Source organism: Strix aluco, chromosome 1, assembly GCF_031877795.1.
Source record: "Strix aluco isolate bStrAlu1 chromosome 1, bStrAlu1.hap1, whole genome shotgun sequence".
In the NCBI taxonomy this organism is placed as follows: Eukaryota; Metazoa; Chordata; class Aves; order Strigiformes; family Strigidae; genus Strix; species Strix aluco.
Window position 1 is genome coordinate 108,561,267 of NC_133931.1, and position 26,566 is coordinate 108,587,832.

At 42.9% G+C, this 26,566-nt stretch overlaps 1 protein-coding gene across 1 annotated transcript in view; it reads right to left on the minus strand.

Annotated features, from left to right (window-relative positions):
- Positions 1-1,796: 1,796 nt before the first annotated feature.
- Positions 1,797-26,566, minus strand: part of GARS1 (glycyl-tRNA synthetase 1) — a 28,752-nt gene continuing 3,982 nt past the window's right edge. Inside the window, exons 3-17 of the mRNA XM_074830674.1 lie at positions 23,553-23,655; positions 22,309-22,450; positions 21,213-21,301; positions 19,714-19,790; positions 17,827-17,972; positions 16,629-16,778; positions 14,890-15,052; positions 13,818-13,982; positions 11,135-11,243; positions 10,457-10,601; positions 8,553-8,638; positions 6,239-6,348; positions 4,769-4,862; positions 3,654-3,844; positions 1,797-2,140 (exon numbers count right to left, since the gene is read on the minus strand). Of these exons, the coding sequence (XP_074686775.1) occupies positions 2,015-2,140; positions 3,654-3,844; positions 4,769-4,862; positions 6,239-6,348; positions 8,553-8,638; positions 10,457-10,601; positions 11,135-11,243; positions 13,818-13,982; positions 14,890-15,052; positions 16,629-16,778; positions 17,827-17,972; positions 19,714-19,790; positions 21,213-21,301; positions 22,309-22,450; positions 23,553-23,655 (1,896 nt within the window). The 3' untranslated portion in view covers positions 1,797-2,014. The remainder of the gene's footprint in view (positions 2,141-3,653; positions 3,845-4,768; positions 4,863-6,238; positions 6,349-8,552; positions 8,639-10,456; positions 10,602-11,134; positions 11,244-13,817; positions 13,983-14,889; positions 15,053-16,628; positions 16,779-17,826; positions 17,973-19,713; positions 19,791-21,212; positions 21,302-22,308; positions 22,451-23,552; positions 23,656-26,566) is intronic.

The following is a 26,566-nucleotide window of genomic DNA, read 5'->3' on the forward strand; positions in this document are numbered from 1 at the left end:
CAAGCCCAGCAAAACAAAACTAAATCAGCAGCACAGCGATTTATGGGCATGGTGAAACCCCCACCCCCTGCGCCAGTGTCTGCCCCTCCTTCTCCAATGCCCCCGATCCATCTGCTTCTGCAGAAGACCAAAACTACAGGAAGTTACGCAGAAACGTTCACTAATTACTGTTTGCCTGCCAATCTGGAGAAGGTATCAGCTGCTACGACAGATAAAGCAGCTTTCAGTCACACAAATCAATTGATGCTTTCAAGCATCCTCTTCTGCATTTGTTTTTAAAGCCTTTCCTTGACGAGTATCAGACCTGCTTAAGCAAGGCTAAAGCTTGCTAGGTTTGCTCACATGCGACTGACAGAGCCAGCAGTGCCAAATGCCTGATTTACACCAGGGCTAAAGAAAGGTGGGGATCAGGCCTCAGATTTAGCTATGAGGGACAGACAGGCAAGGGCCAGCATGTAAAGCACAAGCTGCAGCTACGCTGCTCAGGTTCTTCCCATTGAAACACCAACTCTGCTTCTCCCCACTGGGAATTTTGGGAATGTGTTAGGGCATCAGAGCAGAACCTCTCAGGAGCATCCAATTTATTTCATACTTAAGGCTCCGTGATTCAGAGAAATTTATTATTAGTTATTATTTTGGCTAAAGCTCTCAGGTCATCATTTGATTTCACTGCGCAGCATTGCCTGCAGTCATGTTTTAAAAAGAGCTCTTACAAATGTGCAAAAGACTCAGCCAGTGCAACGACTTCCAGCTCAGCTTCCCCTGCAGCCATGTCGGAGTCACTCCTGGGAGTCGGTCACAGGCACATGGCAGGGAGAGGTCATGGCTGAGCCATGCCTGCTGCCAGGGCTCCTCGAAGCTGCACGGTGCCTGCTCTCCTAGCCCAGCACATCACCTACCCTAGCAGATCTCTAGTCAGCTACATCCAGCACAGTGCTAGAGATCGTTCTCTAACCTCTCTTTAAACGAATGTTTTAAACCCAAGCAAAACCTTGGAGGAGAATGCTTCCCTACCCTCTGAAGGGGAGGTTTCTAGCCCACAGATAGAAATCCCTGGGATGGCAGTACCAGAGCCCTCTCCAAGGCTGGAGGACATCCAAGCAGGCTAAGAAATGACACGGAAAGAGACAAGACCTTGCCTCTCTGCTGAGAGCCTGAAACACAAGTGGGTGTGAGGCCTCTCCTAGCTGGTCCAGGTCAGGTGCCATTCCCACCTCCAGCTGGAGCAAGGCATGCTGACAGCACACGGCTTTGAATTTCCACACTGCCCAGGAAGTCAAAGGACAGCCTCCAGTTTCAGCCCTTGCTGCCAGAAGACACTTAACGAACAAGTGACCCTGCCAGTGCTCCTATTCTTCATGCTCGTAGCTACTCGCTCCCTCAACCAAGAAAACCAACCATGCCAAGCAAGAGCAAGAACTGGAACAGGATTTTCCACCCCCTCTCTTCTCCTGCACTCAAATGCTCTCAATTCTGCAGAAACAGGTATTAAACACCTGCAGACAGAAGAAAGCACTGAACCCATCTCTTAAAGCAGCTGCTTGAAGCACTGCGCAATGGTGAAAGGAGGACCGACACCTTCATCAGCCCTTCACAAACATGAGGCCAAGCAACTAGTACCGTCTTGCACAAGCGTCCAAGGTGATCTGAATCCAGATGAAAGGGTGTATGGTCCCTGCCTTCTTGAGGGGCTGTAACAAAGCTGTAACACCCACAGCCAAAAAAAAAAAAAAAAAAAAGAAAAAAAGACATTTCTGAAGAAAGTACAAGGCTGCATAAACACAGAGAAGCAGGCATATATAATGGCGTTTTTATTCATAACACCTTTAACTTGGACTGCAATTATTTCAGTTTTTGAAGTTAAATTCAGGCAGCAATTGAGAAGAAAAGAAAACAAATAGTCCCTGTGTGCACAAACAATGCAGCTTTGAATAATACACAGTAAGTTTATGTCATATTAACATGAACAGTAAAAAGTGGACATTTGACAGGATTTTACTTTAGGTCCTTTTCTTTATTCCTCTATTGTGTCCTTTTTGCCAGTCTCTTGTCCCTCAAATTGTGGATACTTTGCCTCAACGTCAGCCCAAGTTAGATAACCGTTCGCCAGGTCACGAATGACGGCAGGAAGTTCAGAGATCTGCAGGCAAAGTCACAAAGACATATGAAACACAAGTCATCAGAATCAAGTTGCTCTGTTGGATACTTGGGGAACATGGGTAATATTTACATCAGCAACAGAACAGGTGCAAGGTATCTTCCTGCAAGATCATTTTTGGAGAGAAAAACCACTAACTAAGAGGACATCTTAAATCACAGTCTGTGTCATCTCAGCAAAGACTGCTCAGTTATTCAGGGTAACCCATGAGGGAAATGCAACTGTCACCGTGGTGGACCCACAGCAACGTTCATCCCTGGTACTGTTATATTACAGTTTTGGAAGGGAAAGAAAACAATACACACATCCAAAAGATACTGTAAGCCATGATTTAGCCAGGCCCTGTTTACTGTAAGACCAGCACAAAAGAAGCTGCCAGTTGCCTTTTCTTTGCTCCTCATAGTACGCTACCAAAGGATCAGCTAGAAAAACTAGAAAATTTGCAGAAATTGAAGGAATCATAGAATGGTTTGAGATGGAAGGAACCTTAAAGATCATCTAGCTCCAGCCCCGCTGCCATGGGCAGGGACACCTTCCACTAGACCAGGTTGCTCAAAGCCCCGTCCAACCTGGCCTTGAACACTGCCAGGGAGGGGATCATATCAAAGTTTCATCTCTGCAGTGAGGGGTGACCCTGGTGATACACAGACAGACGGGTGCCCTGAGGAACTGGCACTGACTCTTACATGGAACCAAACCCACAGCCAGCTCAGTAGCCCCAAGCAGTACACGTGCTTCTGTACAGAGCAGAGCTAGAACAACTCAGCCTTGCAGGTGAGCACTAACTCCTCCTCCTACAGGAGCCAAACTGTGTTCCTGGTGGGGGCCAGGGAGAAAAGGGCATGAGAGAGGTGCCAAGACTACACATCCACATCTCTGAGCAGATTTTGCTCGCAGACAATGAGACCACCATAGGGAGCTTTGCTATTTGTCTCTCTATTATGGCCGTACTAGCAGAGTGTGCTTACGGCAGGTGTGGCTTTTCGGCAATGGTTCACCAGATCCTCTGGTGCTGCACAGGCAACACCGGCGGGAAGCAAGCTTTAAGGAGTTATGTCTGAGCTGTGCTCTGCCAGCCAGCCTGTAGCAGGGAAATATCTTCTGCCTTTTGCTGTCTGTGGATTCAGAGGAGCCGTGCCTTTGAAAGTGAGACCCAGCCCAGCAAATGCATTTACTCATCAGCCTTCAGTCGGAAAAAGGCACTCTAAAGAGCAGTGCAATCGGCACAAGGCATGGCTTCCAAGTAAGATCAACACCTCCTACATCCAAGAAAAACAAAAGCTTATCCTCACTTTTGCAGCAGGGCTGGCATCTTCTGTTTGACCAGTATCTCTTCCCTGGGGATTTCTTAGAATAGCTAAATTGGCTACGGGAGCTGGAAGCACATAGACCTGGGACATTGCTGGATCAGAAACAGCACCTAATGCTCTCCCCTAGCCTGTAAGAAACAAGACTTAGCTCTGTCAGCAGCCCAACCCATCTGCCTGCCCTTTACCTCGGCTCGGATCTGGCGCATTGAGTCGCGGTCTCTCAGGGTGGCGGTGTGAGGCGTCCGGTTAACGGTGTCGAAGTCGATCGTGATCCCGAAGGCCACACCAATCTCATCAGTCCTGGCATAGCGCCGGCCGATGGATCCAGAGGAATCATCCACCTTGTGAGAGATGCCGTTCCTGGTGAGTGCTTCAGCTGCAAGAAGCAGACAAGGGGGGATCACCAGGACTCATTACATACTCAGCAGGCAACATGATCCTAGCAGAGGCCTCCCATATCCTCATGGCACTACCTGAAGTGAGGCACCACGCATCCTCGTTTCAAGCAGCATCACAGACCCTCACTTTTATTTTGACAGAGGATCCAATGTTCCAGTCCCTGCCAAACCTAGAAGCTCAAACCCACCCCACAGGTCTATCTCTACTCTCACAGCTCTCCACATTGTATTGCTCAACTCCTACCCAAAGAACAAAAGTCACTGACTTCTTCAACCTGCCATTACAGTCCCAGGACTCTGCTTTAACTCAAAAACATGCCAGCCTTACATGTGTGCAGGGGCATGTCCAGCATGAGGAGGTGAGGTCCCAAGCAGAACTGATGCCAACAGCCAAAGGCACTGACATGCAGCCTATGCTCTATCCTTCACTTATTCACTTTTAGATGGTACCAGTGGACATTCTGACAGAATGCTTGGATGCTCAGCAGCACTAGGACCAATTTAATTAATTAGCTGGCTAACAAGAACAAAGAAAAGAAGGTTATAAAAAAAAAAAAAACCACAAACCAAAAAGAAACCAAAACCCCAATGCTCCTGACAACTTTTCCTATGCAGCGGGAAAGATTTCTTTTTGACACAGAAAGGAAAAAAGAAGTGTCTTTTACATTGCAAACCAACATGGGGAAGAGCAGGGAGTTGGGTTTAAGTCTAGACTGAAGAGTTTGATAGATACCCAAAGTTGACTGATACCAACCAACTCAGCTGTTTTAATGTGATGGCTCTCCCACTGCACACTAGAGTGCCACATGATCCCAATGCTATTTTCTCCCTGTAGCACTGAGGAAGAAACCTCTCTTCCCAGTGCACATCTCCATCGGATCCACAGTGCTTAATACACTTACATAATTCCTTGACAAAAGGCATGAATTCCTGATTCTGGCTTAGAGGAAGAACGGAGCACTTGAACGGTGCTACAACAGCTGGGAAGCTGAAGAACTAAGGAAAAAAAGAAAAGCCAAATAAATACAAGTTTAATGGTTACACCACGTTCTTAGAGGTGAGAATAAGCTCTGACTGAGGTTAGAGGCAGGGTGACTGTTCCATGGGAGTCACTGGCCTTCTGTAAGACATCAGCATTCAGGGCCCCAGCAGTAATACCTCACACTGCTGAAGGAAGGTTGATTTTCTTTAGCTGTCCTCCACTCCCTCTTCCCTCCCAACAGCCAAACATTACCTCCCACCAAAAGAGGTCTACCGGAGCCCTCCCTGAAGAATATGAACCTCAACTGAATTACAGAAAAATGAAGGGTAGAGGGGTCTTTCCAGGAGATTTAGTCTTATGCAGAGTCTAAAGGGAAAAGTTCTTACAATCATCTCCCTGTTTGATTCCCACAGAGACTCTGCACACACATGGAGCACATACAGCTCTAAGGTTTTCGGAATCCTCCACAGACACACTCAGAAAAGAAAAATGTGTCAAAAGGGGGTTGGAAAAAAAAAAAATTCTTTCCTGTCAATCAGCAAAGACTGTGTAAGGGTACAGAAGTAATGTAACTGAGACAAACCACAAAACAGAGCAGCCCAGGCTACGTAGAAAATAAATGGGTACTTAGAATGAAGATAACTACAATATTTTAGACTTCATGAGCAGTTTGTGATTGAAAGACAACTGTGTCCTAATTTTAAGCTCCTGAACCGTGTTCCCCCCACTCATAATTGTATCACATCCTGTGGCAACCAGAGACACTAAGGAGTGCTGCTGCTGTTCTTTTTTATGAACAGTCAGAAACAATGAACAGGAACCAGTATCAAGTTTACGGCCAGCTTCCCATGGGCCACCAGCAGTGGTGCAGAGCATCAGTTTGGGCACTGGCTGAAACAGGCTGGTGCTCTGTATGTTAACACACACTTCCCTCTGGCCCCTGCTACAGCAAAGTTTCAGGACAAGATTTTAGGGGTGCCCAGAATGAGAGAAGGTTGAATTTCATGGGGGACTGAGGAAACAGTTAGTCTATTGTCTTGCTACACAGAACTATGATTCCAGGAAAAGCAGCAGAGAGAAAATAAAACACTGAAGAGATGCCTTTCTCTGAGCAATGGGACATTGCCAAGTGTGAATCCAGAAGGAGGAATTTCTCGCCCCTTGCCAGTAATACAGTGAGAGCCTCATGCACACACAGCTCCAGAATGCTCTCAGTGCACACATGTAAATAACACATATGCTGGCAAAAACAGCAATTCAACAGCCCACCTGGGTTTTCCCATCTCTACTCTGATTAGTGCAGTCTTATTTTAGCCCTTTCCCTGGATGTTAGGGAAAGTCAAATGTTTGCAGCCGGTTTAAGCTGAGGCCCAGCCACAGGAAAGCTCACCGTTCTCTGCTCATCTCCGTCCCGAATGTGGAATGTGTGTTCAAACACTGTGTACATGATCCTCCCAATACCAAATGATGGTTCAATTACATTTGGGATGATTTCTTCCACTGGAACACAAAAGAACCCATGTCATCATTAAAAAAATAATTCATACACAAAAGAAGATGTGTTTACTGAGGCTGCCTTTCTGCTCAGAAGTTCTGATTACATGCAGCTGAGGAAATGGAAATAAAGATTAAAATTTTCTGCTCTAAATACAAATACCTGAGGTGGAGATTTGGACTTAGTCCATGTGCAGAATGTATTTAGGCTGTAAAACACAAGCCAGGGCCCCTTCTCTGGCCCTAAGAGCAAACAGCACAGCACAACTTGCATCCACATAGATACACCCTCTTCCACTTGACAACAGTGATGCCTCATCCAAACTGTTCACTGGGAACAGTCCCTGCTCCACACCAAGCCACAAACTGTCCAGGCATTGTCTGGGAGAGTGCTATCTGGCACAGACCAAAACTCTGCCAGGGAACAGGCTAGCAATTAAACAGCCCGGATGATGGCAGGGCAATGCTCAGTCTCTGGCCCACTTCAGTTAAATGTACAGACACAGCCTCAGTATCCAGCAGGCTGAGCAAAGAAGCATTGAGTTGGATCTGAAGCTCCAATTCCAGCAAAGACTCTCTCTGTACTCTTGAGCCGTTCAGCTGCCTGGTTCAATGCTGCTCCCCTCCCTGTTCTCCATCTCCCTGCAATGTATCACAAGAATGGGAGAGAACGAGGACCAACTAGTTAATGTTTGCAAAAGCTCTCAGAAGACGTGATGTGCTATGTTATTATATACCCATCATTCTCTCCAGTCCTTGCTACATGTCTGTCAGAGAGGCTTTTTCCTCCTTCTCCCCTCTGTGTATGAAAGGAGCTCAGTGGACAGCTGTCCTGCTCAGACAGTGCAGCTTTTTAGAAAGAGCTCAGATAGCTACTGGAGAAGAAACAACAGTTATAGACATCAGCTGCTTTTGAAAACCAAGGCTAGCATCCAGCTCTCCAGCAATCCACCCTGACTTGCTTCCCACTCTATGTGCCTAGAGAGCCAGTGCTCAATTAAGCACCTAACCCAGGGTGGGACTTCACCTTCCAAAAGGTCTTATTTATGCATTGATCAGCCGGTTTTCAAGACAAGAGAGAAGGAAACCACAAGCTTTGCCTGCTGCTTGCAGACAGCAGCCAAACTGCCAAATGGTCAAATTTAAAGGAAAACCAGCAACTGCAGTTCTACTTGCTGGTCCCGAGCAATACTGCAATCACTAACACTTACAACTCTGATTCCTTCTTTGAAGCAATAAAGCAAAGCCTGGCACAGCAGCAGCACACTCTGACCGAAAGACACCTGCACATCTCAAAGGCTCAGCAGCTGCAAGAACAAATACATTCTGCACATGCTACAAGTTGCTCTACTTGTTCCTAGAAGCATTTATTATGTTCTCAACCCTGGGCAGGATAATCCACTAGTTACAATATGAACTGGGGAAAAATCTACCTCAGTCTCCAGCTCTGTCAAAGACTTCCCAAACGACCTTGGGTGAGGCGCTTACAGAGCTGGCTGGAAAGACAAGACTTCTTTGAGGAACTAAATCCATGCATTTTGGAAAGTTACCTTCTAGCCCCATTTCCCATATCAGGACAACAGCTCTATGGAGATGCAGTCACTGGCCAAAACTGATGTGATTATCGACTACCAGAGGAACTGACTGGACTTGTCAGCTTAAAGAGCCTGGTCAGGACGGCAGCCTGGCAAGCTGGCAGATGCCAGAAGACTTGGCTCCAGGCAGCGGAGTAACAACAGGAGCTCTGAGCGCAGAGATCTGCCCCTAGCCCTACCAACAGACTGCCACATCTGCTGCACTGCAATGGACTTGAAGATCAAAGCTCCCAAAGCTGGTGCACTTTGCACAGCTCCTCCATCACTACAGCAGCTGGTTCTCAGCACCACATGGGACCTTACAAATCCCAGAGTAAGCAACTGAAGCAGCATGAATATAATAATATGCCACTCAAAGTCTATTAAATGGGTTACTGAGCAGACCAGGTGAGAAGCAGGCAGAGAGGCCTGCATCAGTGGTCGCTGAAATCCCACTGCTGTGTGAAAGCTTTCCAACTCTCTTAAATTATCAAATCTCGAGGAAATAACATTTGGCATTTTTCCTGTGCCATGGTACAATACTAACAGGACAATGCAACTAGTCAAGTTCACATTCAAAATGTATCCTGATCTGCCTCTTATTTTTGATGATCAAACAACAAAGACAAAATTTACCATGTAATGTTTTCTGAAATCTCTTCACAGTAACCATGTCCTTTGTTAATTTAAAAGTTTTCCCTTCTGTTTCAACAGTGAATTCCCTGCAAAGAAAAAAGAAGTCACTTATAACTTATTTGTTTATTGCTGTAGCTTTTATTTCCTTAATTTCATTGGTCAGTTGACTTTAAGAGTGGGGTGACAGAAGCCAGGGCAAACCCCCAGAGATCAAAGAAACATGTGGCATACCCATTAAAAGAAATTCATGTTAATAATAAAATTACTCCATCTACATTAAAAACAACCATTTTCATAATCACAGTGAACTCAGTTGTGGTTAACAGCCCGAAGCAAACTCGGTTAGGAAATGGAAGAATCTCAGGATGAAGCACATACACCAAAAGAAAAAAAGTGAGGCACACAAAACAGGCACTTGCTGCAGACTGTACATCTTGTCGAGTGCATGGACTTCTCATGAAAACTGACTCGTGTCAGAAAATGCCCTGCATTTTCACAGATACCGAAGGGGAGGATACAACATAGTTATTTTACTATTTCTAAAGCTTTTGATATTATGGTTCTTTAACTACTTTGTCCTGCTCCTTGCTAACTTCCAACTAGCACACACTCCTTGCCAAGGAGAATTTAGGCTGCATTGACCTATCCCACTTACAGGAAGCAAATGTCTTTATTATTATGTGTCCTAACAGAAAATTGCTGCTGTAAACCTGAGTGCTTCACAAGATTAATTTGTACACACGTGGTCATATGAAAGGCAGGCCCAACACCCTGACACTGTCAATGTGTACTCAGCAATGGTACCCTCCCTGCTGAACTGTTCAGATCAGGATAATACAAAAACCAACATGTTTAAGAAAAGTTTGTGGCTAATCACCTGCACTTGGACCCGATACCAAATGGGCTGAAGTTTATAAAGGCTTTGCTGTGAATACAGCTACAGCTGGACGCTAAATTTAAACCACTGTCACGATTCACAGTCCACTATGAATTCAACCTGGGATACTGCTTATAACTCATCTATTGAATCATTTCAGTGGGATTCTGAATGAACTAAGTTCACTTTCTTCTGTGTAAACATATCCTGCAATAGCTTCTCTCTCCATCTCGAGTGCTACCGTTTTTTTCTACACTTTCACATTCACAGAAATGTAAAAGAAATAAATCTTAGCTCAGGGAAAAAAAAAAAGTGTTACCTAGAATGTATGCATTGATCCTACACCCTGAATCATTTCCTGTTTGCAATGAAGTTTATTTGTTATTGTTGCACAATTAGCCGTCACATAACATATACAGCTGTTTGACTGCTTCAGCCAAATTTGACAACAGTAGATCTCTCTTACATTTTCCGTTTCTGCATGTGTTAGGAATACAGGCAGACAGGTCGAGGAAAGACATACAAATTGCTGCCCCAATAAGGCAAAGGCTGTAACAAATACTAAAGCATGTCACTAAACATGGGAGGATACTCACACAAGTTTTGGTTCTCATTTAACTATTTTGTTCAGAGAATTATTTGATTAATTTTAAAATTAAGTTCAAAACCATCTGCCAGCTCTGGTCAACTCTCAAACCAGAGTAGGAAAGCTGGTAAACACATCCCATTTCACTGAGGTGTCTCTTTTATGGGATAATCCTACTAAAGCCAGAACCTCATTCCCATGCAAATAAACAAATATTTGAATACCATCATTACACATTTATGTGCATATATCAAGAGATATGTTGATGGATGGCCAGCAATTACTTGGCAGAAGGGACAGCACTAAAACATTTCAGATGATCCACTCATCCTATTCTCACGAGGAAGCTGTTTTCTGGTGGCTCAGATTAATCCAGCAGCACTTTGGGAACCCTCATCAGAGGTGTCAGAGAAGGGTCCCACGCGCACACAGCCAGCTCACCCTTTCTCGTTGAGCAGCTGCTCCATCTCAGTGATGTAACATTCATCACACATGGAAAGGTATTCCATCACCACCTTTGCATCCTTCTTATAAGCTTTGCCAATGGCTCCCTTATTTGCCTCAAACTGAACAACGTTGACTGTTCTGTACGAGGCAGTTAAGGAGTTTGAGATGACAGAAAGCAGGGCCTGGTTCTTTTGCTATGTCAAAGCTAATTGCTACACAACACAAAGAAATCTCCCCTGCTACTGGATTAAGGAATTCGCTCCAGGACAGGAAAGGAACAATAAAAAATAGTGAAGGGCAGAAGGTCAAAAATTTTGAAAGAATACAACTTTTTTACAAGTACAGCTAGCAGCAGAACCATGGAATGACATGGAGTAACCTAGGACAGTAACCCCATGTTCACATTTAACCATGCTTCACAATCAAAGCAGAGCCTAGCATTAAGCTAGAAAACACCAAGTACAATAGTAAATCCCCTTTGCCCACCTGAGTAAAGTCACCCACATGCTCAATTCTTTGCAGGTTACTTCCCAAAGTCATGCTGGTCTGTAGCTCTAGGTCTCCCTGTTAAACTTACAGATGTAACTTAAAATAGAGCTGCACAGCTCTCCAAGACATCTCACTGTCAAATCACTTTTCACTTCAAGAGAATCTGGTTTATTTGAAAGGATATAGGTTCTTTGAGAGGCTTCTCAGCTATAAGAGGAACTTTGGTGGCACGGGCATGGCAGGAGAGGTCATAGCAGGAACGATCAGCACAGCCAACGATCTCAATCCAACCCTGAAAAAACAAAAGTGGAAGCTTTCACCAACTCACTTTTTTGTCCACTTAACCATCAAATATGTTTATTCACCCTTAAGCCCTCCCTGCTCCCATGACTGTTTTTTCTACATAATTAGCTCTGTTAAAATAAGCAGCCCTCACTCACTAGTTGCTCCTTCATTTGAATGATTCTATTTGTTTCCAGAGGAAACGATCAGTTATCTAACCAGTGCCTGTGTTCAGGGCCAGGTTTTCCACATGGCTTGGCAGAACACAGCGCTGTGCCAATAGCTTGGGGCTGGGGCCAGAGCACACAGTCCTATCACTCATATGCTATAGGCACACGAGACATCATGCCTCCAGGGCTTCACCACTCTAAAAGTACAGAATAGACAGCAGGCAAACAGCCACATTAGAGTGGCCAAAAGCTTGGCTTATGAGCTAGTGAGACACAGATCATATGCAAGGGAAGCACTTCTTTCAACATTTCAGCATGTATGGCAAAGAGGAATCTCAAAATACCATTCACACACACAGAACTGATGAAGTCTTCCAACACTTGCAGAAAATACAACCACCACCTGGCTTTTCCAAAAGACAATCCCATATAAGAAAAGGCACATCAACTGCTTTCCATTCACTCTGTCACATCAGCATGGACATACAGGCAGCCAGATGCTGTGTGGTCTTCCATTCTGCAGTGTTACAGCAGGCTGTCAGGAAAGGTGTATGAACAGAAGAAATCCCTGGGCTTGAAAAATTCCAGAACCTCTTGAGGAATTCTTACACAAACCATGAGAGTACTACATCTACTTCTTGGAAAACATGAAATATAGGTTTATGTAATAACTTTATAGAATAGATTTTAAGGTATTCAGAGCAGTTAACTTCTTACTGCTGAGTGCTGCAAGTTGGTCTAAACATTTTTGTCAGAGTTAAGTGACAAACCAAAGTCTGAGTCTAGCTCACAAAGTGATTTTGTCATGCCCCTGGGATTTCTGTCTTCACTTCTGAGTGAGGCTGTTGGACATACTGCTGTGTGAGTGCTGTCCTGATCTGTGACAAGGCTTGCAAAGTTTATTGATCTTATTTACATGGTGTGGCCCACACATGTCCAGCCTGTTTTGGGCTGGCTGGGAAGAGAGACTATGAAGTTATGGAAGTCAGCTATCTACATTCAGAGGAAGCCATTTCTTCAATCATTTCTGCAGGTCTTTTCTACATGAGGACAAATCACTTATCCGAGCTGCAAGAATTTTCTTCTAATCTTAAATTTGGTAGAATTTTACAGCTAGTTAGAGGAATAGCAGCCAGTAACAAAACACTAGTGATAAAACTGTTTCAGCTCCTTAAAAGAAAGAGAGAGGAAAAAAAGAAAAACACACACCCCACACAGACAAAAACCACCAATCACACACAACTTCCTCACCCCTAGCTTGTAGGACGTTCCTCCTACCCATAAATAAGGCTGTCTGAACCATCTGAAGCCTTGACCCGTCCCCTGTTTGGCTGTCAATCTGGTCAGGACTGTGGATAGGGTCTACCCCTATAAGGGTCACTGCAGTGTCACAGGTTAACCCCACAGACCTCAGCAAAATCCCTTCAATCTTTCAATCCTTTATTGGAAGTAGACCACCAGAGTTGCCTAGATATTTTCAGAAATCTGCACATACCCCAGACTCCTAGGAAAGGCTAACCAGGCAGAAGAACATGTGCTTCACTACATGAGAGAAGAATAATGAAATGACTTTTTCTTTTTTCACTTGGATTCAACCCAAAAAGTAGATTCTGTACCCTGAAGAGGGGAATGGATTCACAATCGTCTAGTTACTATGCCTTTTAAGACATTTCTTTTGAAACTATCATTCCAACTGATAACACTTGGCAGAGACTTACTGAAGAGGCTGAAAGCTCTCAAGAAAAATCTAAAATGAGTCTAAGAGCCTTGCCCCTAGCTACCTACTGCTGGTTTACCTTAAAGAAAAAAATGACACATTTTTCAAAATCCAGCCATCAATACAAGAGAAAAACAAAGCACTCAACAAGGCCTGAACTGAAAAGCTCTTAATGACTCAGCAAGAAGACAGAAAGATCCTTGAGAAATTTTTCCTCCAGCACCAGCTGGCTGAACTGGCAGGAGTGAACTCATTTCTCACAGCTTGGAAGTGGAAAACGAAGAGCAAGAATTCAAGCAGGAAGGAATCTGCCCTGGAATAACATCTCCAGCAAAACAAATCCCTCCCCACTGCTGTCACAGGGGTTATAAGTCTTTGGAAAGCACCAGGACTTGGCTTCCTTTAACACTGGATGAAATTCAAACAGTGAAGAGTCCCCAGGCAACTTCAAGGTTCCAGCAAAGGAGCATGAACAGTTCATAAACTTGTGTAAGCCCACTGCAGGGAGCTGACTTGTTCCCTTAGTCCTGGATTCAGAATACTTCCACTGCAGTGTGTCCATACCAACGTGGGACTGGACAGAAACATCAGACTCATAGCCCTAGTTTTAAAAAACAAGAAATAAAACTGAGTCCCTTCCCGCACTATCAACAGATCTGACAGGGAGTGCCACTTGCTGTTTCACTTTGCCACTTACATACGATGTTTTGGACTCTGCATCCCAGCAGTCGCAGGCATAATGAGCCATCTCATTCTCCATATGCTGTCGGAAGCGCAGCTTCTCTGGGGATACACCGACCTTTATAAGGAAGAGGTAGATTCTGCCAATGAAGTAACCGAGAACGGAGTTATTGATCACACCCTGGAAAGGGGAAAAGCAGGAAGAAAAAAAAAAAAAAAAAAAACACATAGCCATTAATTCCTAAGGATGCAAAGATCATGACTTCTCATACTTCTGCAGACAGCCTGACACATTACAGACAGAACTTCTTGCAGCTGCCTGCGATAAAGTACTAAGTCTCCCCTGAAACTATTACATTTTTTCAAATTCACCTAGTGCCACTGGCAATATCTCCATCTGAATGAAACAGTAAGTTATGATTACTCTAGAACTCATCACTAACTGTCTCTGAAGATCACCTACTTGACAATACCCTGCTGTATCCAACAGCACAGTCACTGGTATTACAACAGTGCATGGGAATTGCAGTTATGGCTCAGGACCCCACTGTGAGCTGTACCCTACAGTTCACAGTTGCAATACACCAGGGAGTGGTGGGGGTTCTTTTGCTGTTGTCTTGTTTTGCGTTTTTTTTTTTTTTGTTTAGGCTTTGGGCAGAGCTTTGTTTTGGTGTTTTTTATTTGGGGTTTTGGGGGGGGTGAGGTAGAGGGGGTTGGTAAACCTACTCATTTGTAACTTGCATGCATGGAGAATCAGGTAGTGAAACCCCAAAGTGCAAGCCACATACTGATGAAGGTCAGCAGCTGAGTATTAGATTCCCAGTCACTGCTGAGCTTTTGGCAGATACTAATACTGTTCCCCTCCCATTAGCTAAGTGTGAAGCTTAACCTCTAACCACTATCCCAGCCCCACCTGTAGCCTTTCACTACTGGTAAAAAGGGTCAGGCTTGGATCTCAGTCACACTGATCCATTGATGCTTAAATCTGGGAGCAAACCCCATCTGGCACCAACATGACAGTTTGCAGTTTAGCCTTGAGAGCAATACTCAAAAAAGCAAGGTCCATGTGCTTGCAAGAGGAATGTTACCTGTTGGACAGCATCTCCCAGCCGCATTATATGGGCAGACTGCCCGCTGACCTGGGCCTTGGAAGAGTACAGGAGGATGTTGAGATCTGCCACATTCTGAAACTTGGTGTGATTTTTCTCACTGGGATCCACAAAGTGCTCAATTTCTGCCATGGTGAATTCCCTAACAGAAACGCAAATGACCATGTGTAGTAAATATTTCATGTGCCAGCTATAGCCCCTCTAATAAATGATTATGCTTTAGCCTCTCACAAGCAAGTCAGCAGTTTAAAAACATATGCAAACCGAGAGCCAAGATAACGTACAAACTGGAACATGAACCAGTCTCAACACTGGACTTAGTTTCATCTTCAAATTTCTAATTAAACATTCTACATCTACATCTAAACAATCTACATCTACAAATTCATCTAAGGTCTCCAGGCCATAGTTATCACCACTGTGATTCAGAGCAGAGAATATCACCTTTGGAAATACTTCCAGAAGTTCTCTGGAGTTTTTTCAGGCTGCTGTTATGCCCATATTAGAAGTATACATTTCCTACAGGGTCAACCAAGACTAATCCCCTGATTAATTCAGTAGCCTTATCTCATATCAGAGGTGCCCAAAATAGCCAGGTGAGGTGATAATTTCTTGAAAATAATAATACTGCTACATTCAGCAATGGTGTACATTCCATTTTAAGAATTTTATCTTTAATACATCTACACTCACACATTGATTCGTGGCCTTATTGCTTGAAATCACTTTACATTGAATTAGCTTGTTATCAAGAACCTTTAAAAAAGCTCTAGGTAATCATTAACTTTAAATCACAGGCATCAGGATGTAATTTGCTATGATAGCATAATAACACAGTCTCCAATAAATGTGCCACAGGCATATAATTTATATTTGACTGCAAATGCATTTCAATGAGAAAAGTTCTCATTTCCAGATGTGCAAGAGAACAGGAGGACTGAGAAAATTCCAGAGTTCTCTTAGTGTTAATGATGCCACTGCCTCTCAGTGACATTTATGGCACCATATTAATCAATGACCAAGTTTACAACACATATTGCCTGTGTGGATGGCAGAACCACGCTGACTGTGCACAAGAGCTCTTGTTCCAAATAAAACGGAAGAGACCTGTGTTCAGAATAGTTCAGTTAAAATACAGACTATCCTTAAAGAAATGCAATGATCACTTTTATCCTGAGATAGAAAGCTTTGAAATTAATTCTCAACAACCCTGAGCTTTGCTTCTTGACTGATCTTGGGACACAAACCCATGTCCTGAGTCAGGTTATCTCACAACTTCCTCTCTCATAAGTTGCAGAACCGCAGAATCTGCAGAACGTTTTGATTCCAGATTTCGGTTTTAAAGTAAATCACATGAACATAATTAAATAAGCAAAGCTGCACATCTTGTAGAGAACACAGCTACCTTTAAAAATGATTTGTTTAGATTATGATGGAAGCCAAATTTTCTTAGTAAAACTGAGTTTCAACCAGATGTTGCTAACACAACAGCTATTTCAGAGATCCTACTTCTCACCAGCCAGGCTTAGATAAAATTCTGCAGTTAAAACCTTAACTGTATGAGTTCACCCATGAACCCTGAGACTCACTGGGCACGTTAATCAGGAGTCCTCTAGGAGAAAGAGCTGAAGTGAAAAAATCATGTACAAACACTGGAACAAAGGGAGGTGCTACCTGCTCCCAGGTACCCTTCTGTCGAAAGAGGAAGTGTGCAGTACCTCACTCTGATAAGGCCGGAGCGGGGTGAGATTTCATTTCTGAAGGAATTTCCAATCTGGGCAGCAGCAAAAGGCAGTTTGCCTTGGTTAAACTCCAGAAGACGTTTGAAGTTGAGGAAAATTCCCTGTGCAGTTTCTGGCCTCAGATAGCTGAAAGGAGATAGGGGGAAGGGAAAAATCAGGAAGATAAAAGGGTGGGGAAAACAGTGAGAAAAGTAAAACACACTTACTACAAAACTTAAAGGTGGTACTTTTTCTGGAGTCGTTTAACTCCAGACACAAAACAATGAAGCAATAGACTGAAGGGAAAAAAACAAACATCAGCTGCAGCCCAAACACAGCACTCCCTAGTTACTCCCAAAAGTAAAGTGGGTAACTTAGCTACTTTGGAGATGCAAGCATGGAACGGAAAAAGGTGTTTGAATGAAATACAGTGGCCAGTGACATCAAGGAGGCCACAGGGAATGCACCATCTCTGCCTTTCGTATGTAGGCCTGAGCTGTACGAGGCTGCTTACAAACACGGATTTTGCCGGCAAACCATGACTGCACCTCTGCTGTTACACCAACTGTGAAGTGGCTTTAGTGTGAGGCCCCTACAACCCCTACAGTGATTTGAGACTTCCACACAGAATACCACCTACTCAGACTATTTAACATACTACACTGGAGAACACATACGACATGTGTCTCTGACACCATCCCAGAGCATATGCAAGAATCATATTCTCCACTCTTCAATGGAGGTCTCAGTTTTCATTTCAGAGACCCCAACTCAAGCCTCTACATTCTCACACACTAATTACAAACACCTAGTAAATGATGCTACCACTGGATCACCCTGCTAAGTAACTTCATCCTGAAACAGGTACACTGAAGCACATTCTCTATAGCCATGAAATTGCTGACAACTGGGGACCCAACATTAACTGGCTTTATGGAAACAATCAGTAAGGCCTTGCTGTGATCCACAGTCTGGCTGCTTCAAGGACTTTCATGATCTTGCAACAGTTCCTTGTTTCTCCTCCCTTTCACCGAGAGTACAAGGAATGCCAACCTGCCAAATAAGACTTGGACTGAAAGGCAGGGGAAGGCTACTCAAGAAGAAATTGCGTATTTCAATCCTGTTGAGACTTCATTTTTATTCAGAGTGATCTATGAAGAAGGGAGAGTGTGAGCAGAACAAGACTAGTACCTACCCAGGCATGTTTCCTCCAGGTCCAATGGAGGTCTTGAACATCAGATTGAAAGAAACGGGAGGGGACAGGTCATTTCCAGTGATAGGTGATTTCACATTGTAGTTCACAAAGAGATCTGCAAGTTCTTGCTGGCCATAATTGTCCAACTAATATTAAAACACAGGAGAATTATTTTAATTACTAGACAACAGGAATTAATTATGTCCTCTTCATCTTTTATTGAGCACAATCCACAGCTCTGCATCACCTGCCCAAACTATTCCCTTTTAACCTAAATTTTCAAGCAAGCTAAAGCTTGAGCCAATGATAGAAGAATACACAGCACATCTGCAAACCCATTTTAACAATATAGGTCCACGACTCAGTCATACCACAGAAAGTCTGAACTCTAGAGAAAAACGCAAGCACTGAGCATATGAGTGGGTGTAAAGCAGAAGAGTCATTGGGACTGCATCACCACCCACCAGTAGCTTCTTTTGAACAGTTTCAGCTAAAACATGGGAAGCAGTGTTGGGAATGAAAAAATACAGCAATAAGAGAGAAGAAAGCTAAAATTTCTGCCAGGCTTTGTCAGCATTCATTTATTTCATTCTGCTGCATGAAACACAATATTCAAGTTTTGCATTAGATGCTCTCTTTTTAGAGCTGTTCTGCATTTTAGTTAAATAGAGTAAATCTGCAGCACTGGGCTTCCTCGTGAAAGATTTTCCATTTGCTCTGAAAACAATTTGGTAATGACTGGATACTTTCACAGGTGGGGTAATGTCAACCTCTTCCAGGACCCTACCTTCCTCTTTCTCTGGAAGATGGGAATCAAGCAGTAGAACCACAGATCTAACTGCAACCTAACCGCACAAGAGCCGCAATTTCTGGCACTGTTTTGTGTGTTTATGTACTAGCCTTTTGCACGTGTACATTTAAATGTAGTTTCTAGACTTCAGTACCATGAGGGATCTATAGTGAACAGTACAGCAATGATTTAACACTCAAGTTTAAAAGAGCTGTTTCTAGCATTAATTGTCACAATCCCTCATATATCAGAGAAAACTCAAGACAGGAGATAAAAAGAGTTTATTAATAGAGATTCCCCTAAAGGATGGTCAAAGTTCAGTGTTGTAGTGTGGAAAAAATAATGACAGCTGCTCAGTGACGTAATACACTGGAAAAAAAAGTTGCTCTTTCTAGAAGTAAACATTCATTCTATGCATGCCTCTGGAAGCATTTATCCTAGAAGTCATGGGAAAAAGACATTAAAAACAAAGTAAGAAAAACAAATACAAAAATAAAGGCAAATGTCAGTACAGCTGCTCAGGAATGTCAGCTTGGAGCACCCAACTATTCTCACGGTAAACACAGGAAAAAATCTGTGCGGTGTGCTACAGACAGAGGAACAAATCTCAAGTACTTCAAAGCCGAGACAACTTTAAAACATACCAATTCAGTGCTAAGGTGATTCAGAAAAACCCTGACAAAACTTCTCATCTGTCTCTGTTCCTTTGTATCACAATCCCTCAGTGAGCAATTTACAAAGGTAAAGGGGGGACTCAGAAGAAATAGGCTTTTTGCCCAGATGTGAAGTGGAACAGAGCAGAACAGCTCCAAGCACAGAGTTCCAGCCCTACCAATCCAACATTCGAGAGACTACTATAATAGCCATAACTCTCCAAAATAGCAGGAGGGAGATGCAATTAACCAGCAAGTTTACAGTGTTGGTTAACCAGTAAGTTTTCAGTATTTAGGAGCATGTACAGCCTACCAGTATCTGAGGTAAAGATTCTGAGCACGTTTTGAGACACAGAAGGGACATTGCCGCTGGACTCGGTGCACTGCCATTCCCCTGTTACACACATACCCCTGAAACATTCACCTCCCCATGCAGGCACCTACCTGTGTTAGAACATTTTCCATTTCTGCCTTTTTCTCTGCTGTGCACTTCTTGTCAGACATAAGCTTTGACAGGTGAGCTGTAAACCAAAAAAGTATGCAGTAAGTTTATACTACAACCCCATCACTGACACCAGTCTGAAGCTTGAGAGATCAGGAGGATCCTCCAGCATGAGTGTAAGTGTATGTCCACCAGTTGTTTTGCCAGTGTCTAACAGGGCAGTTCCACTCCCGTCATCAGGGCAGTGCTGATCTACAGCTGAGGAGCTTACTGGTGTGCCACAGGGAAAACAACAGGTCCTTATCTAGTTTCTTTCCAATACTTATTCCTCTAAACCCAAGCAATGGCTTTGTAGTCCCTTTCTCCTTATTTTCTTTCTATACAGACTGGAAATTGAAAGCAACATCTGATCCCAAGCCAGCAAGGCTAATTTTATCCAAATGCACTCAGAGGCACGTACTGAGTTGGTACTGTAGGGTTAGACTGCATTCCATTTTAAAGCACAACATCCTCCATGAGATACAAAGGCAGAAAGTGATGCCAAGACTTCCCACTCCCATTTGAAAAAAAGCAATCTGACTTTTTAGTGGCAGTAACAGCAGGTGGCTGTTCACCAGTGATGGGCTGCAGAAGAGACAGGGACACCCTTGTTTATGATGCTGTTCAGTACGCAAATGGGCAGAGATTAGATGGGCTTCTTTTGGAATTTTTAATAAAACAAAAATTCTAACTATTATGAAAACAGCTTTAATGCCAGTATAGATTGTTCTACATACTTAACTTTCAAGGAAAAGGCTAGAAAACTAGAAAGCACAACCCACTTAAACCTTGACTGGAACAATCCTTCCTTTCACAATAGAGCTGTACATGAAAAAGTTTTAAAATATGTTTCTTATCTCTGAGATTCCGCCATGTGACTTTTGTTGTTGTTTTTTAAACAAATTTTAATCAATAACCAGAAAGAAGTGTGAGGACTTTGCAAACCTAAAAAACACCTGAAGTCTCTTTAGCATTCCCAAAAGTCAGCAAAGTTACAAGGTATACAAGTCAGCAGCTGCCATATAATTGACCTGTGCATAAGGAAAGTATGCTCTGTCCCCTTATATTGTCATTAAATCACTTCTCAGTTCTCAACAAAAAGCAACTGAAACTCAAGAAAACAGACCAGAATATAGCAGGGAACAGGAACCTTGTTATACAGGGAGTCCTCAGCTTAGACAACACAGTAATCTTTTATGGCCTGATGACACAGGATTTTATAAAAAGGGACCTAACTACATTTTTACTAGAGATCCCGTACCTCATTTAAGACACTAACACAACATTTGTGTGGAACTGAGAACTTATGAGATCTTTGCTATGGTATGATTAAGGAACTACAAACACAAGTATGAAAGACTGGCTATACCAACTGGCCTTCCTTGAGAAAGATACTCTTTTCCCACGTTTGTGCGACTGTAAGAAATCCCCAAGCCCACCTAGCCTTGGAACAAAACCAAACCTTTCAAGAGATGATCAGCACGAAAACATTCCCCGTTTTTCACATCTTTCACCATGAAGTCAGCAAACTTGTCTACATGGCCGGAAGTCCTAGAAAAGACGATACAAAAAAAGAACATGAAAGCTGCCACCAGACAGACCCAGGTACTGTGTAATCCCAGCGGACAGACCATTATCATATTCTTCAAACTACACGCCCAAACTGCAGGCTCACTCTTGATGAAGATTAGAGTTTCACATTAAGCAGTACCATCCCACAGAAAATCTGATCTGTGAGAAAATATCAATATATCTAATTCTTAAAATGTGTCACTAAGATGACACTTAGTGCCTTTAGGAACTGCACCATGACTGAAGCAAGACATAGATGCAGTTGTGACAAATAACCAGTAGTTCAGGTGGACAGATTCCCACTATTTTACACCAGTGATCCATGAAAGCTTCTGTCCGTTTGTTATGCCGCGACCCGTACAAAGTAACGCAGTTGACTCAGCTCAGGCTCTCAGTCCAAAAGCACCCAACATATTTAGCAAACCTGTGGGTAGCCTTAGCGGAGATACGTGGAAGTGAAAGGGTCCAGAGTCTGAACTATGTTCTCACCCTGGAAAATGGTCCTTCTACCTGGTCTGTGGATAAAAAGAGGACTTCAATCCCCAGGGCTACGGAAGCATCATTTGCATTCAGAGCTCAACTAACACACTGTGTATTGCCATCCCTCCACAGAGAAGGGAAGGATGGTCAAGCAACCTGTCCTAAACTATGACCCAGGTGTCCCACATTTAGGTAAGTCACCTAATCCTTTTCGTTGTCTTCCTGATCTTTTAGAAGAAGGGATAATGGCAATTTCTTACCTAATGGGACTGCTAGGAGACATTAAGACATTAGACTCTCAGACACAAGTCCCACTGCTCTCCCTGATTTATGGAACAACAGCTTCTCACGCTGACCCGTGCACTGATATCTAATTATTTTCCACTGCAGTGGGGTATGAAATTGGGTGACCCAGTCTCAAGATCCCTGTGGGTAATTTTACAGAAGACTAAAAAGCAACTATGACCAGAAATTACACGCTGCAGAAAAAAAAGACCCATATTTACTTCAGAACTGGCTCTGGCGTGAGCATGGTACAGTCAATCTCCAGGATTTGCTCTTCCTGAATAAAGTGCTGTCTCCATGCCTGGATGATGTTGTTCTTCAAAGCACACCCAACAGGCCCAAAGTCATACAGACCACTGACACCTGCAAAGAGAAAAAAGGTTAAAAAAATGTGGTAGGTGCAAGGCTGTATGAATCTGCATTGTTTGGAAGAAGTGCGCTCCCCTCTCACTGTTTCCATCAGCTGGTTTAAGTCTGAGGTCATTTTCTGAGTATGAAGCACCAGCTTCTCTGTGCTAAAGGGAATATGGAATGTGGCTCACCGTAGAAAGCTTTTTACATAAAGACTGAAAGTAAACTCTATGAAGCACCTAGACAGACACTGCCCTATACACCAACCAATACAGTTCAGTGGCAGAGCACACTGGGGTGTCAGGCAGTGGTAGAAGCTGGAACTGATAAATAGCTGCAACCAACAACTGTAAAAGCCCCACTCCCTCCACCAATGCATTATATTTTGTGGAGAGCTTTGTGGGAGCAATCTGTCTGAAAGAGGAATCTGAATACAGAAGTAACAATGCATGAGCCAAAGCAGTATGTTATTTTCAGTAATAAAAAATATCTGCTGATCACCAGTTTAGGCACAAAGATGAAAAAAGGAAGAAAAAGCCAATAAAACAACCCAGAGTATTTATTTTACTATCTTAGGAGAAAGAGCAGTAACCACTGTGCTGCCACTGCCCACCCCAAGCTGCCTCAAATCAGCTATCTGAAGTTTAACAGCCACATTTGTTCACCTGTTCAATAAAGTTCATTGGCAAAGTTCACTAAGGTAATTAAAGTTCACAGTAGTTTTGAGCATTATCTTGCCAAGGAAAGCTCAGATAGAGATGAATGGTTAAAAGGAAATAAGCTGATCACTCCCTTAAGTGCCAAAACACCCTACCCCTCTGCAAAGAAACCATCTTCTTCAATGTAATGCTCAGAACACACAACCCTAAGTCCACTCATTTACATTCAGAAAGCGAAAGACAACATTTGATGCTCCTCCCCGCCCAAAGACTGTAGAAAGGGGGAACTTTTGAAAGGCTTACAGACTCAAGCAGAAAAGTTTAAAGCCAACTTTAAAAACAATTATTTTATGTTGCATTAATATATCGTTGCAAGAGTACAGCGTTTCACACTGCTGGAAAGACCAGAACATTAGCCTAAAGGGATTAAAATGTGAATTTCTTCAAATCCATACCTCCATAAATAGAAAAGGCTTGATCATAGAAAAACCTCCTCTTCAAGGTGTCTTCCATTTTAACTCTGTCCACAATGTCATCTTTGGGCTGTAAGGCCAGCTCCTGTAATTCAAGCAAACCGAAAATGGTTAATAGCTCCCATTTCTGGCAGGAGGAGAAACCCTCTCTATTCACCACGATGAGTCAAAAGTCTGTAAAGACCATTTTGAAGCAAAGGTACCCTGCCAACATGCTCATTTTCCAAAGAGGAATGGTCACACTGAGATTCAAGTGCTCAATTACGAGCATGATTGTCTGAATGCAGCATTTTACACACTCAAGGTGGACTCATCTGCCCTAACTTTCAGACAACGAAGTCTGAGCTACTTATCCTCAGTTTTCTTTACAATCACTGGAAAGAAATGACAATTTCCAAAGCAATTCTTCTGACTTACTTCTCTCTCCTGACTATAAAAAGAGCTTGCAGCAACTAGCTCAGACTACAAACATCTAACTCTCGGCATATATGAAGCCTCCAATAAAGTGTTCCTGACATGAAAGAATTTTGACTACGAAGATTATGAGCATCATCATCCTTGTGGTCTGCCAAAGGTGTGTATTTAGCTACTTAGACAAAGAATATTTATTTGCAAAACATAGGCTTTCCCAGATATGCCGCCCTGCACTCAGAAAGTTAGAGTGCCTAAATGCCCTGACTAGATTCTGTGAAAATGTTTTACAGCAGATTCACTATTTTATCTGAAAATCTATGATTTTTGCAACTAACTCCATGAGCGAAGTCAACAGATTTGAAAGATTTTCTTCAAGAAAGACATTTTGATAACTAAAGCAGTTAAGTGAAGAAATTCAATAAATTAATTCAGCTTCTCCTAAGTGACTAACACTATCATTTTTAACAGCCTTTTGGTTACAAAAAGTATTGTATGACCAACAATTTAAAACTTTTTTTTGGCATCTATAAAGACAAATAAGCACAGTCTAATTTTAAAAGCACTGTATCTCTGCTGTTCCCATGAATTAGCATAAGCCAAGGAATAACTTTCCACAAGAGACAGGAAGAGTCAAAGACAGACAGAGCACACATGACAGCAAGCACCAGAACAGTACTTTTAAAGCTTGGAAAAGGATTCCATTTGGCAGTCTCTGCCTAAAAACACAGAATCACATTTCACCATGACCAGGATTTCTTAACAGAAAGAATGGCTTTTGCCCAGAGATGGACAGAAGGAGAGCAACAGTGACAGAGCCCAGTTCTGAACTGGCAGGGAGAAATGGCCAGCAGCACAAGAGCGTCTGGAGTAGGTACAGAATTCTGTAGAGCCCCTCTTTTACTCCCTAAACAGAACAGTTAAAGAACTGGTGCAGAAGTCAAAGAAACAGTCTCTTCTACCCAGCATACAATCATAAACATAAATATATTCATAAATAGAAGGCAGAAAGGTGCCTGTGTTAGCCTTCAAGGGGAAGAAAGACCCTGTATAGGAGCAGAATCATCTACTGACTTAACGATACGGTCTGAGGACATAAAGCCGAGGAATTTTAAACACTTAACTCCTCTACTCTGTTCAAAGCTCCAAATTCAGAGCCACTTTGGTATCTTTAAGTAGGAATCACAGGGCTTGAAAACTGTACCAACAACTATTAAAGCTAACGAGCATTCACAGTGCTGCATTCTGCAAAAGGTGCAAGCAACTGCAATGCATCTCTGGAAGCACCATCAAGACAGAAAGAGTCTATCAGAGTGCTGCACTCACAAGGGCAGATGCTGTGTTTGCAAGGTCATTCTCGCACTGACAGGGATAGAGCCCACACAAATTGTGTAACTGGCAAGCACACCTCCACACCGCATCCTACAGGCACTCTTCCAACAGAAAGGTGGGGCTCACAGGGATGCCAAGACTCCTAACCTGCCTTGCTATGTCACTTTACGTCAAGCTTCCAAGGGCTGGGAAACAGAATTGGGAAAACATTTAGAAACGACTTACGCCGGGACGACCTAGCTCTCAATCCAGGTTTCACGCAATGATTTCAAAGCACAGTTCTGTGCTGAATAATAAGCAAAAATGGTATCTTTTTACTTCGGTCAAATGTACGCAAACAGGCAGTCGTAACGCCAGATCTGACAGAGCGCTGACTCACATGACTCTGTAGGACAAGTAGTGTCAACTGGTTTCAATTCAGGTATACTCAAATTCTCACAGTAAGTTAGATGCAAGCAGTGGTGTATTTATGTACTTATTATTCTGTTTTTAAGAGTACCACCAAAGCACAACTACAATCATTTTTATATGAAACACAAATTAGAAAGAACCTTGCAGTTTCCCGGGTGAATCTGCACACCTGTTCTTATGCTTCAGAAGTTTCTTTTTGTTGTTTCAGTTTGAGAAGGGGAGGGAAGCTTACAGGATAAGGAAGTGTATTTTTACTTGTTTATTGATCTAGCAAAAAAACAAACTTGATGTTCCATCATTTCATCTGCAGAAAGACTTTTCAGAGCACAACTGAATTTAAAAGAGGGGGCACAATTTCAATACATCCCTCTCTTTAAGGCTGAGGAAAACCATAGGCTATCTGAAACTTTTTAAGCTGTAGCAAAGCTTCAACTGTTTAAACTGTAGCAAAGAAAATGGTTTCTAAAGTAACATGTTCTATGCCAGTCTGGGCATTTAAATACTGAAGATGAAACTTAGTACAGAGTACAGCACGAACTCTCACCGTGCACAAAAAAGTACAGTAAACAAAGATTAGTGACACTTACACTGAATTTCAGCTTTGACTATGAACAACCTGAACTCATATTTATTTGCTCGCACACTGTGATTTGATGCTAACAGATATTAGCATAACAGAGAAAGAATGAAATTGCCACTAGTTGGAAACTTGCAAATTATTTCAGAAGTGATTCAAACAGTCTACCCTGCTATGACTGTTTAGCCCAAATCAACACTGTAAAAAAAGCATTAAGTAGAGATTTCAAGGCTTTTCAGACAGAACTGTGGAACTCAAATTTAAT